General features: G+C 39.8%; 1 protein-coding gene across 11 annotated transcripts in view; it reads left to right on the top strand.

Moving 5' to 3' along the window:
* The window catches only part of SYNJ1 (synaptojanin 1), a 69,162-nt gene that overhangs the window by 5,953 nt on the left and 48,811 nt on the right, over positions 1 to 14,398 (top strand). For all 11 annotated transcript variants that reach the window (XM_080374697.1, XM_080374688.1, XM_080374695.1 and 8 more), the window contains exons 3-6: positions 9,441 to 9,527; positions 9,925 to 10,192; positions 12,569 to 12,794; positions 14,037 to 14,120. In XM_080374697.1, coding sequence (XP_080230823.1) covers positions 9,441 to 9,527; positions 9,925 to 10,192; positions 12,569 to 12,794; positions 14,037 to 14,120 — 665 coding nt within the window. The remainder of the gene's footprint in view (positions 1 to 9,440; positions 9,528 to 9,924; positions 10,193 to 12,568; positions 12,795 to 14,036; positions 14,121 to 14,398) is intronic.

The raw sequence follows: 14,398 nt of genomic DNA, 5'->3' as shown, positions 1-14,398 counted from the left end.
GTGTTTGCTGCCACTAGTAATGAACTGTCCCTGTGTGATTCTCCCCACCCCTCTGATAATGTTTGTACAGCATTTTGAGTGGAACACCATCCCCTTAACTAGGCCAGGACAATATTTCAGAATAAATTACTATATTCTGTTTTTCATGATGGCATTTTATAAAATAAGCCTAACACAAATATTTTCCTGTTTTATATACATATATGAAGGTGCAATAATAAGAATTAAAACTCCTCAAGCTCTAATTTATCCTCTGGAGGAAGTCTTTATGTTAGAGAGGAAAGGTCAAATACAGGCTGTTGTAGAAACGAGTTTTGAATGTATTTTTATGTAATAGTATAGTCATCTGAAGCCAAATTGGAGGGACTAGGATGCAAAGGCAAACAGCAATTTCACTTTCCTGCTTTTATTACTGTTTTGATTAAGTGTCATCTTAAGGACTATGCCTTCCTATTAAACAGTATCATAAAACACTTAAAAAGCTGCAGGGAAGCAACAGCTACGGTGGATACTAGGGGCAGCTGTGCTGGCGGAGGAGGCCGTAACCTGCCCTTTTGTCATTAGGTGCCTTTCCTAGCATTCTGCCAGAATTCCCTCTCCTCTCAAATCTATTGGGAAGATGTTCCATTCATTGCTTTCCAGGGATTTCCAACAAAATCACATGGTTTAACAAAGACCATGTATGCTAGCCTAGCCTACTTTGAAAAGTACAAGTAGTACAGTAAGATTCTTCTCAGGGGGTTAGTGGAGGCAGTAACTCTTGCCTGGAGAACTATGACCTCTTTGAATGGCATAATGGATCGGCAAGAATTTGGTCCACGGTTCTGGACCAAAACTATCAAAGAGAAGTTACAAAAGAATCTGAAGGCTTTTTGCTTGTTAAGGTAGACTAGCTTTACAGCAATAGTAAAGACTATTCTGTACATGTACCACAGCCCTTTGCATGGTTTTAACAAAGGTTATCACTGGCAAAAAATGATCTTCTTTGTGAATGCTCCCTTTACAATTCAGTAAATTTTCATTTCTATGGTAGCACACATGATAAAAGTCTTGCTTTTGCCCTACTGGACATCCAGTGAATGATAGGTCTTGCTAATTAAATATTTTTTTAAGAAGCCTAGTTTGCTTACTTCTGGAGTTACTGAGACACAATTCAGAAAAAACTAATCAGTATTTCTGCATTTCAGATAATTTGGTAGCTTTTTTGCATGCTAGCATGTATTTAAATTGAAAATTTTGTAATTTTATGAATTGACTTTTACAGGCAAAAATTGCAACAGTTGGCTTTCATGTAAAAGAACTATATTTTAATCAAAGCATTACGTATTAAAAGAAAATATTTGTAGATTATTGGTGCCATAAAGCTTTGTTTTCAGTGGAGAGCATGTAACTGGGTCAGAAAGCCCTAATCTGATGGAAAAGAAGTGCTTGTAGGCTGTTACATAGGTTAGCTTTGTTTTCACACTTTTAGTTCTGTTCCTTGTTTTCTCCCTCAACGACTAACACCATTGATAATAATCATTTTGTGAAGTAAATTTGCAGTGTTGAAAAATAATGTTAAACCAACCAAGCTTTTTGTTTGCTTGTCTGCTACAATTATTTTTTGTTGTTGTTCCAAACAGTGGTGGTGGTTTGTTTTTTTTGCTGGTGTGTAGTATTTAAATATAATAGCTAACATCTAGAGATGTCTGAGGATTGTTCATTGTTGGGTAGAGGTGATTTGTTAGTTGGGGGATTCTCCCCATAGTCCTAAGATAAGTGTTGATTATGTTAATATATAAATGTCTTTGTGGAGTGAGTAATGGTGCTTCATAATTTGAACTAACAAATAGAGTGGGGGAAAAATTGTCCTATTGATTAAAAGCAAATATCATATGATTTATGACAGATTTAAGTATCAGCTGTTGTCCAGTTTTCTATGCATCTATTCATGTCAGCAAAGTATCAAAAGTAATAAAATGGTTCTTCAATTAGTTGATTTATAAGTGAAAGTGGTGACTTCACTCTGATTTTAGTGTCACCTATGTGGTAATATTAAAGTGTTAGCTTTAATTTAAATGCCAAAAGTTTAACTGTCCTAATTTGATGAAAAGCTTGAAACCTCAATCTTAAAAACCACAAAACAAACTTTGTAAGAATAGTTCATACATTTTTCAGATTTTAAACTTTAAGTGACAGTGCCAGGAGCTTTTTCTCATGTAGCTTAAATGAGAAGTCTTGTTTCTGAAGGAACTCCACGTAATTTCAGGAGTGTGTCTTTGTTCCCAGCTCAGTGTCCCATGTTCTAGCTGGGAATTGTAGCCACCAACTTATAATGTTTAGTCATGGCACCTTGTGTACCCACCAAGAAGAGAATATAACTGTAGAAAGCCTAAATGATAACTTTTTAACATAATCTTAGCTTTATAATTGTTAAAATTGCAAAACTGATTTCTAATCTGGAATTAAGCAGATTACGTATTGAACCCAGTTGTCCTGAAGACAGGATTTTTAATGGGGTTCTGTCTGTGTAACAGCAAGAGGGCTGACATAATCCCTTTAAAATATTTAATTAATCACCTTTCTTCAATAAGTCAGTGATTTATAAGGTGTGATTATTACAGATGCACACTCGTGATTTAACTTGAAAAAAATGAGTTGTTAACATTAAAAATTAATAGGTCATAGTATTTTTAAATAAAGATTGACTTTATTTTATTCTTTTTCTCTTGATGCTGCAAATGAGGCTTGCTGCCTTTCTATAAGAATGCATTACAACTTGACCTGAAAACCACACTGGAAGTGTTGTGTTGGTTTTGTGGGGGTTTTTTGTACTGCTAAATAGCAATTGCAAAATGATAACAGTTTTTGATTCTTGGAAAAGTAAGGAGAGGAGTTAGTAAAACTGCTGCCTTGGACTACTAGAGGGCAGACATTTGCCTGTTTAGGAGACTAGTTGACAGAGTCCCTTGGGAGGCAGGCCTGAAGAGCCACGGGGTCCAGGAGGGCTGGACATTCTTCAAGAAGGAAATCCTAAAGGTGCAGGATCAGGCTGTCTCCATGTGTCAAAAGATCAGCCAGCAGGGAAGATGACCAGCCTGGCTGAACAGAGAGCTTTGGCTGGGACTCAGGGAAGGAAGGAGAGTTTGTGACCTTTGGAAAAGGGGCAGGCAACTCATGAAGACCACGAGGATGTTGTGAGGTTATTGCAGGGAGGAAATTAGAAGGGCCAAAGCCCAGCTAGAAATTAATCTGGCTACTTCTGTAAAAGACAACAAAAAATGCTTCTATAAATACATCAGCAACAGAAGGAGGGCTAAGGAGAATCTATCCTTTATTGATATAAGGTGGGGGAACATGGTCACAAAGACAGAGGAAAAGGCTGAGGTACTTCATGCCTGCTTTGCCTCAGTCTTCATCATAAGACCAGTTGTTCTCCAGGTACCCAGGCCCCTGAGCTGAAAGACAGGGAGCAGAATGAAGCTCCCATAATCCAAGGGGAAATGGTTAGCACCCTGCTATACCATGTAGACACACACAAGTCTATGGAGCCAGATAGGATCCACCCGAGAGTACTGGGGGAGATGGTAGAAGTGCTCACTGAGCCACTTTCAATCATTTATCAGCAGCCCTGGCTCACCGGGGAGGTCCCAGTTGGCTGGAAGTTAGCACATGTGACAGCCATCTACAAGAAGGGCTGGAAGGAGGAGCCGGGGAAGTACAGGTTTGTCAGCCTGACCTCGGTGCCAGGGGAGATTATGGAGCAGATCATCCTGAGTGCCATCACATGACACAAACAGAACAACCAGGTGATCAGGCCCAGCCAGCATGGGTTTATGAAAGGCAGGTCCTGCTTGATGAACCTGATCTCCTTCAATGACAAGATGACCCATCTAGTGGATGAGGGAAAGGCTGTGGATGTTGTCTACCTAGATTTCAGTTAAGCCTTTGACACCATTGACCAGCGTTCTGCTGGAGAAACTGGCTGCTAATGGCTTGGATGGGTGCACTCTTCGCTGGGTAAAACACTGGCTGAATGGCCAAGTGGTGGTGAATGGAGTTACATCCAGCTGGCAGCCTGTCACAATTGGTGTTCCCTAGGGCCCAGTACTGGGGCCAGTTCTGTTTAGTATCTTTATCAATGACCCGTATGAGGTGATCAAGTGCATCCTCAGTACGTTTGCAGATGACACCAGGTTGGGTAGGAGCGTTGAACTGCTTGAGGGCAGGAAGGCTCTGCAGAGGGATCTGGACAGGCTGGATCGATGGGCCAAGGCCAGTTGTATGGGTGTCAACAAGGCTCAGTGATGGGTCTTGCACTTGGGTCACAACAGCCCTACATAGTGCTACAGGCTTGAGGAAGAGTGGGTGGAAAGCCACCTGGTGGAAAAGGACCTGGGGCTGTTGGTCAGCCACCAACATGAGCTGGCAGTGTGGCCAAGAAGGCCAACAGCATCCTGGCTTGAATCTGAAACTGTGTTGCCAGCAGGACTAGGAAGTGATTGTCTCCCTGTACTTGGCACTGGTGAGGCCGCACCTCGAATGCCATGTTCAGTGTTGGGCCCTTTACTATGGGAAAGATATTGAGTTGCTGGAGTGTGTCCAAAGAAGGGCAATGAAGCTGGTGAAGGGTCTAGAGAACAAATCTTATGAGGAGTAGCAGGGGTCACCAGGGTTGTTTAGTCTGGAGAAAAGGAGGCTCAGGGGGGACCTTATTGCTTCCTACAACTACCTGGCAGGATGTTGTAGCGGGGTGGGTGTTTGTTGCTTTTCTCAAGTAACAAGCAACTTGGACTTGGACAAGAGGAAATGGCCTCAAGTTGCTCCAGGGGTGGTTTAGAATGGATATTAGAAAAAATGTCTTCATCAAAAGGGTTGTCACACATTGGACCAGGCTGCCCAGAGAAATGGTTGAGTGACCATTCCTGGAGGTATTTAAGAGATGTGTAGATGTGGCACTTAGGGTCATGGTTTAGTGGTGGACTTGGCAGTGCTAGGTTAACAGTTGGACTCAATGATCTTAAAAGTCTTTTTCAACCTAAACGATTCTGTGAGTCTATGATTATTTGTGCTTTATAAATTAGTCACCTTGAATCTAATTAATGCAGTGTGTTAACCAGAAGCTGCTCTTAGTTTCCTTTCTACTTAACATCTAAACTCACATGAAGTAATAGAAGAAATACTGCCATGTAATGTTTTGCGTCCATCTTTATACACAGACATATGTATGCTTGTATTGTCTACTGTTTAGCGATCCTCTACAGTATGATTTCAAATCTGTTAAATCCAGTGTTACGGATGAAAGTTGTCATTCCAGCTGGTAATTTCTGTTTTTAGAAGTTGCACGTCTTAATTCATTCTCCTTAGCAAAGTGACAGTGTTTTGTATTTTTTTCAGACAGCCTTAATTGTGTTTACTTCCAGCTATTTAAAGATTAATAAATAAAAAAAGTCAATTTCTCAAGAAGTAGGTACATTAATTTGTAGGACTTTATGTTTTTCTGAGTGCATATTTCTATTAGCTGCATTTTTTTCAAGATATGGAATTCATAAATCAAAATCAGAAGGGTTCTCATGGCTGCGGGCCAACCTACCATTCGGGGAAGAGATGTTCTCATTCATTAAGAATGTTACAGAGGAAATGAGGAAATGCTCTTGGAAATGGTCTCTCCTTCTGTCAGGATTACCTTAGATTTCCTGTGGTTTAACTTCTAAGCTGCATTCACTCGGTTGGTAATTTCAGCTATTCATAGAGGAAACTGAAATTTCGCTTTGCATACACTGAATGTAAGATATTATGGTGATGGGGTCTTAGCCATGTATTTTCGTAACTTCAGTGGCTCTTGCATATCCAACTGCATCTGATAACGGCATGCTGAATGAAGTGAGACAGCATAGATCTTCAGAAACGTACTGCTTTGGTGAAGAAGGAGTTATTAAACAGGATATTTATGGGAAGAATCTGTATGGTCCCAGAACACTTACGTTATTCACACTGGTACAGGGTGATAAGAAAACCTGCAGATTTAATTTTGGTATCTTCAAAATGGGAAATGCCATGTGCAGTGGCAGTCAGTAATAAATTATGCCCTAGCCTGGTTGCGTTTTTTTCTTTTAGCATCCATCAATGAAAGGCATCCTTCCGGCTAGCACTGGTATAGGTGCTGGATCAGGAAATTCTTGTAAATATTTGGACTTCTAGTCTAAACGAGCTGTACAACCATTTGCATGTTTTCAGAGCTTTAGTGCTTGTTCATGTCAGGGCCCCGAGGGCACCACCAGCCTTGACTGTCTCTGCCCAGTTCTGCTGGGGCTTCCCCCACCCTGCCCACAGCCCAGGACCCCATTTCAGTCCCCACAGGGCTGTCAGTCCCTGCCCCAGGGATGCTGCAGCAAAGTACTGATCTCCAGCTCCCCACAGCCCCGTTCAGCCTAGACAAGGGCTCTGCTGAGCCAGGCTGATGTCCCATCCCAGCCTTGGCCTGTCGCTGTCCCCACAGCCTGCCTGGCCATCCTGGGACTGTATCTGGCCCCAGTTACCCTTGCCCACAGACTGACATCCTGGCCTGGCCTCAGCCCATTCTCATGGAGGTGCCCGGTGTCCCGGGCTGGGGCTGCCCCCAGCCTGCCCTGCCTCCCAGGGGAGGCACCATGGCTACCTGTGCCCTAGCCCCTAGGGAGATGCTGGTCCCCACAGTGTCCCTGCAGTTCAAATGGAAGAAAATGGAAAGGAGGTGGTGTGGCTATGTCTTGTTCCTGATTTTGTCTTGGTTTTCAGAAGACTCAAATGCTTTTCCTTAGTACTGTAGCATTCCTGGTTGTGGGAGGTCCCTTACTGGAAAGCAGCCTGAGCACTGCTGCAGTCAACCAGCCAAAACAACCCTGCGTAGTGTGGGTTGGTGCTGCTGCAGCAGGGAAGAAGCAGCAGTGTGGTGCTGTGGAGTTGCTCCGTTTTCTGCTATTGGTGCTACTTCTGTGACTGCTTTCTTTTTAGCTCAGTTTCTTAAGGAAAAGGAAGTTTGTATTAACCATTTTTTATGCCTTAGTCATTACCAAATCTCATAATTCTTTTAGGTTTCATGAACATCGATGGCTAGAAGTTCAAACGGGTGCCCTCAGTAAAGGGGAATCTGCCTTAGGAATTTATGTTATAAAGTTGTAACTTGTACTGGGCGTGCTATGCCTTATGGAAGGGTGGTAGGAGTGTGCTGCCGGTAAGCTCTTCTGCATCCTGGCTGCCTGCTCTGGGGCCTGTTAAACTTACCTTGTGCTTAGACTTGGGTTCTGTGGAGGCAGTGGCTGAAACCTGGAGGTAGATGAGGATGGGCCAGGGTAGGATGGATTAAGTGATCCTTCTGATGCGTGCGATGTTTGGCATTTTCCCATGTGAATTTTGGCCTTAAAAAAATGTATGGGGAAAGTGCAGGCAACGCGAGATAGAAATACTTGCATGTTCACTGTGGAAAAGCTTTGCTCAGAGTTCATGCTGTGTTAGATCTAATGTAGCTGAAGAACATGGCATGAAATGCTTTTGATGGATTCTTGGGTGCTTTGTTAAGAAAATAGTAACTGACTAGCCATGGTAAGTTTTGCTGTTTCCTTTTTTGTTTGTTTGGTTGGTTTTGCAATCTTTGCTGCTTTATAAGCGGTGGCCTTTTTTTTTTTGATCTGAATTTGCAAAGCCTGTGTTACTTTATTTGCTTCGGGTATTTACTTATTAAGGCTTATTAAGGATAACAGGCATTCTATGCAATGGAAAAAGGGAATAAATCCGTAGAAAGACAGAAAAGCCATTGTTCTGAAATGTCATTAAATACTGGCAGGCACCTTTAAGAAAAAGCCTGCAAATATTTTGAAATTAAACCTCATCTTTCGTTAATAATTTGCAGTGTGAAGGAAGAACGTGGCAGTTCTCTGGTTACCAAAAGTTGAGTTTAGAAGAATACACTGACATCATTAAATGCTTGCTGGAAAATTGATTAAAAGAACCAGGTTTTGACGTTTCAAGTTACTCTTTCCAGCCTGCTGGTGATCTGGTTAAGAAAAACATGATTTGGTGATGCTGACAAAATTGCTGTCTGTACACAATTTGTTTACATTGACTGCAAGTCTTAACATGTATTAGGGGTGAAGACTTTTGAAATAATCATGCTGCTATAACTCTCTTATTTTTAGCATCTGGATTACAGGAATACAGCATATCAGTGCAAATAGTTGAAGAAGACTTTTTTTAAATGCACTTAATAAAACAGTGAATGACCTTAGATTTCAGGCTGAAGTTAAATAATCATTTTATCTATATTGGAGATTCTGATCCACTTTAATAATAGAGCTGGTGGACATTTGAACAGAAGCGATAGGCTTGTGCACACGCAGGGCTATGCTAAGCTGAGGGAATACTAGTTAGGAGGAATCACAACAGCAATTCTAAAGAAAATACAGCTAATTCGAGAGAGCACAGCAGAATGCCAGGGCAGTAGGTGTTTTGATTTGTGCTTTTCTTTAAGTCAGATTCTAATTTTTTTTAGTGTCAAAGTGAAAATTAATTAGCAGATCATTTCTGAGGAGGCAGAAGGTGCTGATTCTTGGTGACCCAGAAATCTCAGTCCCTGTGGATCTAGTGGTACAGATGGAATTGTCAGTCTGTGCTTCAGGTGCAGTCTCAGTCATGAGCAAAAGCTCAGGACAGTTGGCATCTGGTTTCTGCTCTGCAGCATCTCTGTCACCCGGCTCTGCAGTCATGCTTGTGGGCCTGGTTTTACTAGTGCTGATTAAAGTTCTAAATGTCCATTAACATTAACTCTCAGGTGAATAATGGTAGATATACTTAAATTTCTTCTAAAATATTGCACATTTTTTTATTTTAAAATTTTATTTAAAAGATGTCTGTGAAAATTTTGCTTTCCTAGTCAAAGACATGGCTTTTAAATACCATTATCTTGTGGACCTACAAGAGTGTTGATTTTTTTAGAATATATCTAAAACTAGTTAAAATGCCATTGTGATAATCTTGTTTACTTATCTGGAAATAATACTGCCATATCATGGTTTTATTCTTGAAGAGAAAGGATAATTTTTTTCATGGAATAAAGTACAAGATTTAGCACTATTCTAATTTTAAGTAATTACAGGAGTTCATTCTCATGGAACTAATTTGCCTCTGTTTTTTTATATTAGGAGATGATGTTAGAAATGCCAGCGTTCTCCTTTAATATCACTTGGCAAGTTTTTGCAAGTCCTTTTTTTGTTGCCTAAAACCAGCATGATCATACTTTGTCATAAAATCAAATACTCATTTTCCATTATAAAATGCCATGTGCTCACCATACTTTTTGATTTCTTTCCAGAAGTTCCATGTAAGCACTACTTTTGTAATCTCTTGGATTTTCAGTTTCAGACTCATTCTCCCTGCCATAGCGTATGGTCTTTTACATCGTAAGATCTTATGCTTTCTCTCCATAGCTGCTGCAGAAAAAGACACAATCAAGAATGCCTACTCCAAAGTAATGGATGCATATGGGCTCTTGGGTGTATTAAGATTAAACCTTGGTGAGTAAAATATGTAAAACCTTAATTTTTCATTTGGGAAAGAAGATTACGCTGCTCCTGTAAAACTGCACCCTGCAGGATCTCTGCAACAAGAACTGGGCTGGTTTTTGTTTCTCTTTATATTTTGTCGTTGTGGAGTAACTTGCAAGTTTGGAGCACTCCCAGAAATGGGGGAGTGGACAAAAATAACTTCCGTGTACACAATCCCTGCTAAATGCAGCATGGTTTCTCCTGTTTGTGTTTAGTTTTCTTCTGTAGAACTTGAGAGTGCCGCCTTGATCTTTGTTGTTCTACTTTTTTTCAGGCAAACTGGGGTTGGTTGTGTTTATTTAAGCATATAAATACATCAATATCACACGCTACTGAGATTCATTGTTACCTCTGCCTTTCTTTATAGGAGATACATTGTTACACTACCTGGTTCTGGTAACAGGATGCATGTCTGTGGGAAAGATCCAAGACTCTGAAGTTTTTCGAGTTACTTCCACTGAATTTGTATCATTACGCATTGATTCAACAGACGAGGATCGTATTTCAGAAGTTCGCAAAGTTTTGAACTCTGGAAATTTTTATTTTGCGTGGTCTGCAACTGGTGTCAGTTTAGATCTTAGTCTCAATGCTCACCGCAGCATGCAGGAGCACACCACTGACAATAGGTTTTTCTGGTGAGTTCATAATGTACCTTATCAGACATTCTATAGAATAATGCATGCCTGTACAAACTAACCCGTGGCAAGTTTTTATCCTTGTCTTTATCAGCTCTTAAATGTACACCTTTGTCCCACAAACAACAGAAGTATGTTATTAATGATACAATGTTCCATGGCCACTTAGAGTTTCTTAATTGGAAGACACAGGTTTTAACTGTCTATGATACTATACTTTGATCTTCTGTGATCTGTCATGATGTGTTTTAGCTTTGGTGTCTCTTAATTCTTCATCAAGTGTGTCAGTTTTGAAAAATCAATCTGGTAATGGAGCTTTAAAGAATTTTTCAACTTTTGAGCGTTATGGATTCTAAAATGGTGTGGTGCTTATATATAGTTTCAAGTGGGTTTCCAATGTCTGCAAGGGCTTTAAAAGTTTTACTACACAGATAATTGTCATGTTGCTGATTTTGTTGAAACAGAGCAGGTAGGATGTGTTATAGTGCACATTGCTTGGCTGCTGAACTCACCATCTTTTTACAGAATAGCTTTGAATAAAGAATAGGTGTTCACACAGAGAATTCCTGGTAAAAGGAATACTGCTGTTTCTGCCAATACACAGCTTAAATAATGCCAGTGATGCACACTGTCATGTAAGAAATTATGTTTCCATATTTTCAGCCTTTGTTAAAAGTGGCGTGTGTCCATGAACCTTGGAAGGATCCTGAAGACTTGGTAGTATCCTGTTAGAAGAGGTGCAAAGCTACATCTTCCCCTCTCTTCTGTCCAATATACAAGACACCAAACCAGTTCTGGCATATGTGCCAGTGCTCTTCTACTCTTTGCCACTGTTTTGGTCAGATAGAGGAATATGATCAGCTTGCTATATAAGACAGAAAAAAAAGCTCTAGTCTTCAGAAACACATCTACCTTGATGTAGGTTTACAGGGGTTTCAGGAACCTAGCTGTTTGTCTCTTTCTGCCTCTAGAAAAAGACTGGGCTCTCTGCTGGTAAGTCAGTATTTCAGGGCTTGAGAAATGATGTCTGTTGACCCTGTCCAAATAAGCTTGGCTGATTTTGACCCTTGTCATAAAGCTGCTTAAGTTACCTGGCTTTTTTTTTTCTCAGTAAGAATCGGGCCTCACAGGAGGTAGATGGAATGTCCCAGATTCCAAGATCTAGAAATGTAAACACTAAAAGTCAGTAACAGAAAGTATTCTGCTTATGCACTTCAGTAAGCTTTCTTGGGCTTTTTCTATTCAAAAGTTCCAGTCTCAGATTGCCCGGGGGAAGAATATTGTTTGCTTTTGCAGTCTCCTATTGTAAAGCATCTGACCATTTTTCTGTAAAGTGAATGCATGCTGAGTCACAGTAATGAGAGTCATCATTAATGATTGAACTGAGGTGTTTGATAAGTTGCAGATTTCTTTTTTTAATTGGAATTTTAGAATTAAAAGGCTAAAAATAGAGTGTCTTCAACCTTTATATCATATGTGTTATTTGCAGTTACGGTGGAATTTTCTTGGCGGTGATAAAACCAGCCATCTTACTGGAGTTTACTTTTCTTTGCTATGCAGAAAATTTTACTTCCTTTTTATACAAGTGAAGGTTTCCAAAGAAGATCAAAAGCCAAGCCCCACTAGAGTGAGGTAAAACAAAAAAGCCTCACAACCCCCAAACTTTAGTCTTATTTACTTACTACAGTGTTGATTACTACTACTTAAGGCACAGGTATATCCAAACTGTGGATCTGTCTTTCATTTGAGCAGTAATTGGTATTAGAGAATAGTATATACAGTATATAATGTACCAATGCTTAACCTTGAAATTGATATTTATAGAAATCTGAAACTCAGTTGGCTATGAGTGTATTCTTGGAAGCTTGTCTGGGCAAGTGGTGTGTTATGATGAGGTATAATAGATATAATCAGTGCATGTTGACGAGAGTTTTTTCTAGCTTTAATTTGTGGTGGTGTGAAATTGAATGATGCTTTACACATCACAAAAAGTAACCTGTAATTGGAGTTCTGTCTTGCTTTTCCCAGAGTCTGTAATCTTTGGCTTCTTGAAGCAAGGCTGAGTGGAGGAATATAAACAAGCTTGGAGTGTTGTTTTTTGCTGGGTGAAGAGCAGAGGCTCTAAGTGTTATTTTTTTAAGGTCATTAAAATGTATGGTTTCACCCCATATTCTTGTACAAACATTTAAGCTGTTCTGTAAACTTTGCTATTTCAGGTATGTTTAAATAAGAGTTATATCATCAAACTATAACATGCATATTTTCCTTTTCTTATTTGTAGTAGTGGATGTAAAATATTAGTAGCTGGCTTGGCAATTTGAACTGTATTTTATTTCCTTCCAGTTACTTTTTTTTTTTTTTTTCCCCCCCTGATAGGAACCAGTCACTACATTTACATCTGAAGCACTATGGTGTGAACTGTGATGACTGGTTGTTACGTCTCATGTGTGGGGGAGTGGAGATAAGGACAATTTATGCAGCTCACAAGCAGGCAAAGGCTTGTCTGATTTCACGGCTAAGCTGTGAACGGGCTGGCACGAGATTTAATGTCCGGGGAACAAATGATGATGGTCACGTTGCTAATTTTGTTGAAACAGAGCAGGTATGTTACACTACAGTGCATGTTGCTTGGCTGATGAACTCAAGATATGCATATGTGTGGATAGTTTTTGGCCCTAAATCAACAGATCACAAGTCAAGTCTGTAACCAACAGATATTGGAATAGTTCCTTTGCTGCTAAATAAGGAATCTAAGTAGGTTACATAATTTGATGATCTCGCTTTTTAGTGTAGCTTAGGGTAAGGGCATGCACGAGTTTCAGTAGCTTAAGAAGCTGTTATCCATCAGCTAAACCGTTGTAGATGGCTGTACTATCTTTTAGCCTCCTGAGCAGGTGAGAGTGTATTTCTTTTGGCCTGAGCAAATAGTAAATTAATCGACCTTAGAAACAAGCAGAAGATATTTTTGGCAAATAAATGATACCTTGTGATTCAGGAAAGATAAAAGCATTCCTATGGTTACTTAACACAGCTCCTCTGAAAGGTACATTTTAAAGCCACTGTAATTCCACTGCATTTGTTTGCGTGTCTTTGCTCTTATTATACACAAATGCAAGAAGCTATTGAATCATTCTTTGCTGCCTTTTCTGTGCTCTCTTCTTATGATAACCTAGTTACCAAGATATTGGCTCCTGCAGCTGTATTCATGTGAGCAGGTATCTTTGGTTGACTCACTGGGTCTTTGCAAAGCCTAGGTGAGTTCAGTAGGACTTTATCCACGAAGGGCTGTGCTTGTACACATCCAATTTCAGGATTTTAGTCAGAACACTGTTGTTACAGTTTCTCTGTTCAAGTTTCCTGGCAGGCTAATGTCACTGGATGAGGTGGCATATCATTCCACAGGAAGTTTCCTTTCCTGTATACTGCATAGATCATGGTATTTTGGATTCTGATGTACAAAATCTTTGCAGGTGTTCTGAGTAGGTTGCATTGTTATTTTCTGTGCATTGGTGTACATTTTAACTGTTCCTACAGGAAGGTCTTACAAAGTTTTTTTAAACAAGTTACTCTTAGCACAGAAGTCATTCAGGCCCACATAATAAAAGCTTGCTTTGTTAAACGTGAATCAAGATTCTTCAAGGAAGCATGAGAGTGCCAGAACTTCTTTTATTAGTTGTTCAGAGGTGATAGAGAGAAAAGTCTAGGGAACACAGTATTTTAGCTTGTAGCGTGGAATATGTAATACATAAATGTTTTATTTACTCTATGTTTAGCTAAGGCTAAGAAACCTAAAACCTTACACTTTGTAACACTTATTAATACTATGGGTTTTTTTCCTTACCAGGTGATATTTTTAGATGATTCTGTGTCATCTTTCATACAGATTCGAGGGTCTGTTCCATTATTTTGGGAACAGCCAGGCCTGCAGGTAAGCAGGAGACAGATTTAATTATAGAGATAATTCTTATTCAGGTCTTTAAATTTAAACATCTTACAGTAGTGTTTAGGCTCTTCTGCGCAGTTACTTGTCAGGATGAGATTATCCTTTGGGAGCAAGTTGGTGCTATTTAATTCACCAAGCCTGCCACTCTAGAGTCTCTAAATGCTGTTTTGCACAAGATTTGAATGTCCATTGCTTTTTAGATGTTTTCTTTTTGAAGATGAGTTTTTCTGTTTTAATTTAAATTGGTATTTTAAAATAGGTTA

Source organism: Falco punctatus (genome assembly GCF_963210335.1).
Source record: "Falco punctatus genome assembly, chromosome: 2".
Lineage (NCBI taxonomy): Eukaryota > Metazoa > Chordata > Aves > Falconiformes > Falconidae > Falco > Falco punctatus.
Note: the sequence above shows the minus strand (reverse complement) of the source record. Positions and strands in the feature narration are given on the sequence as shown.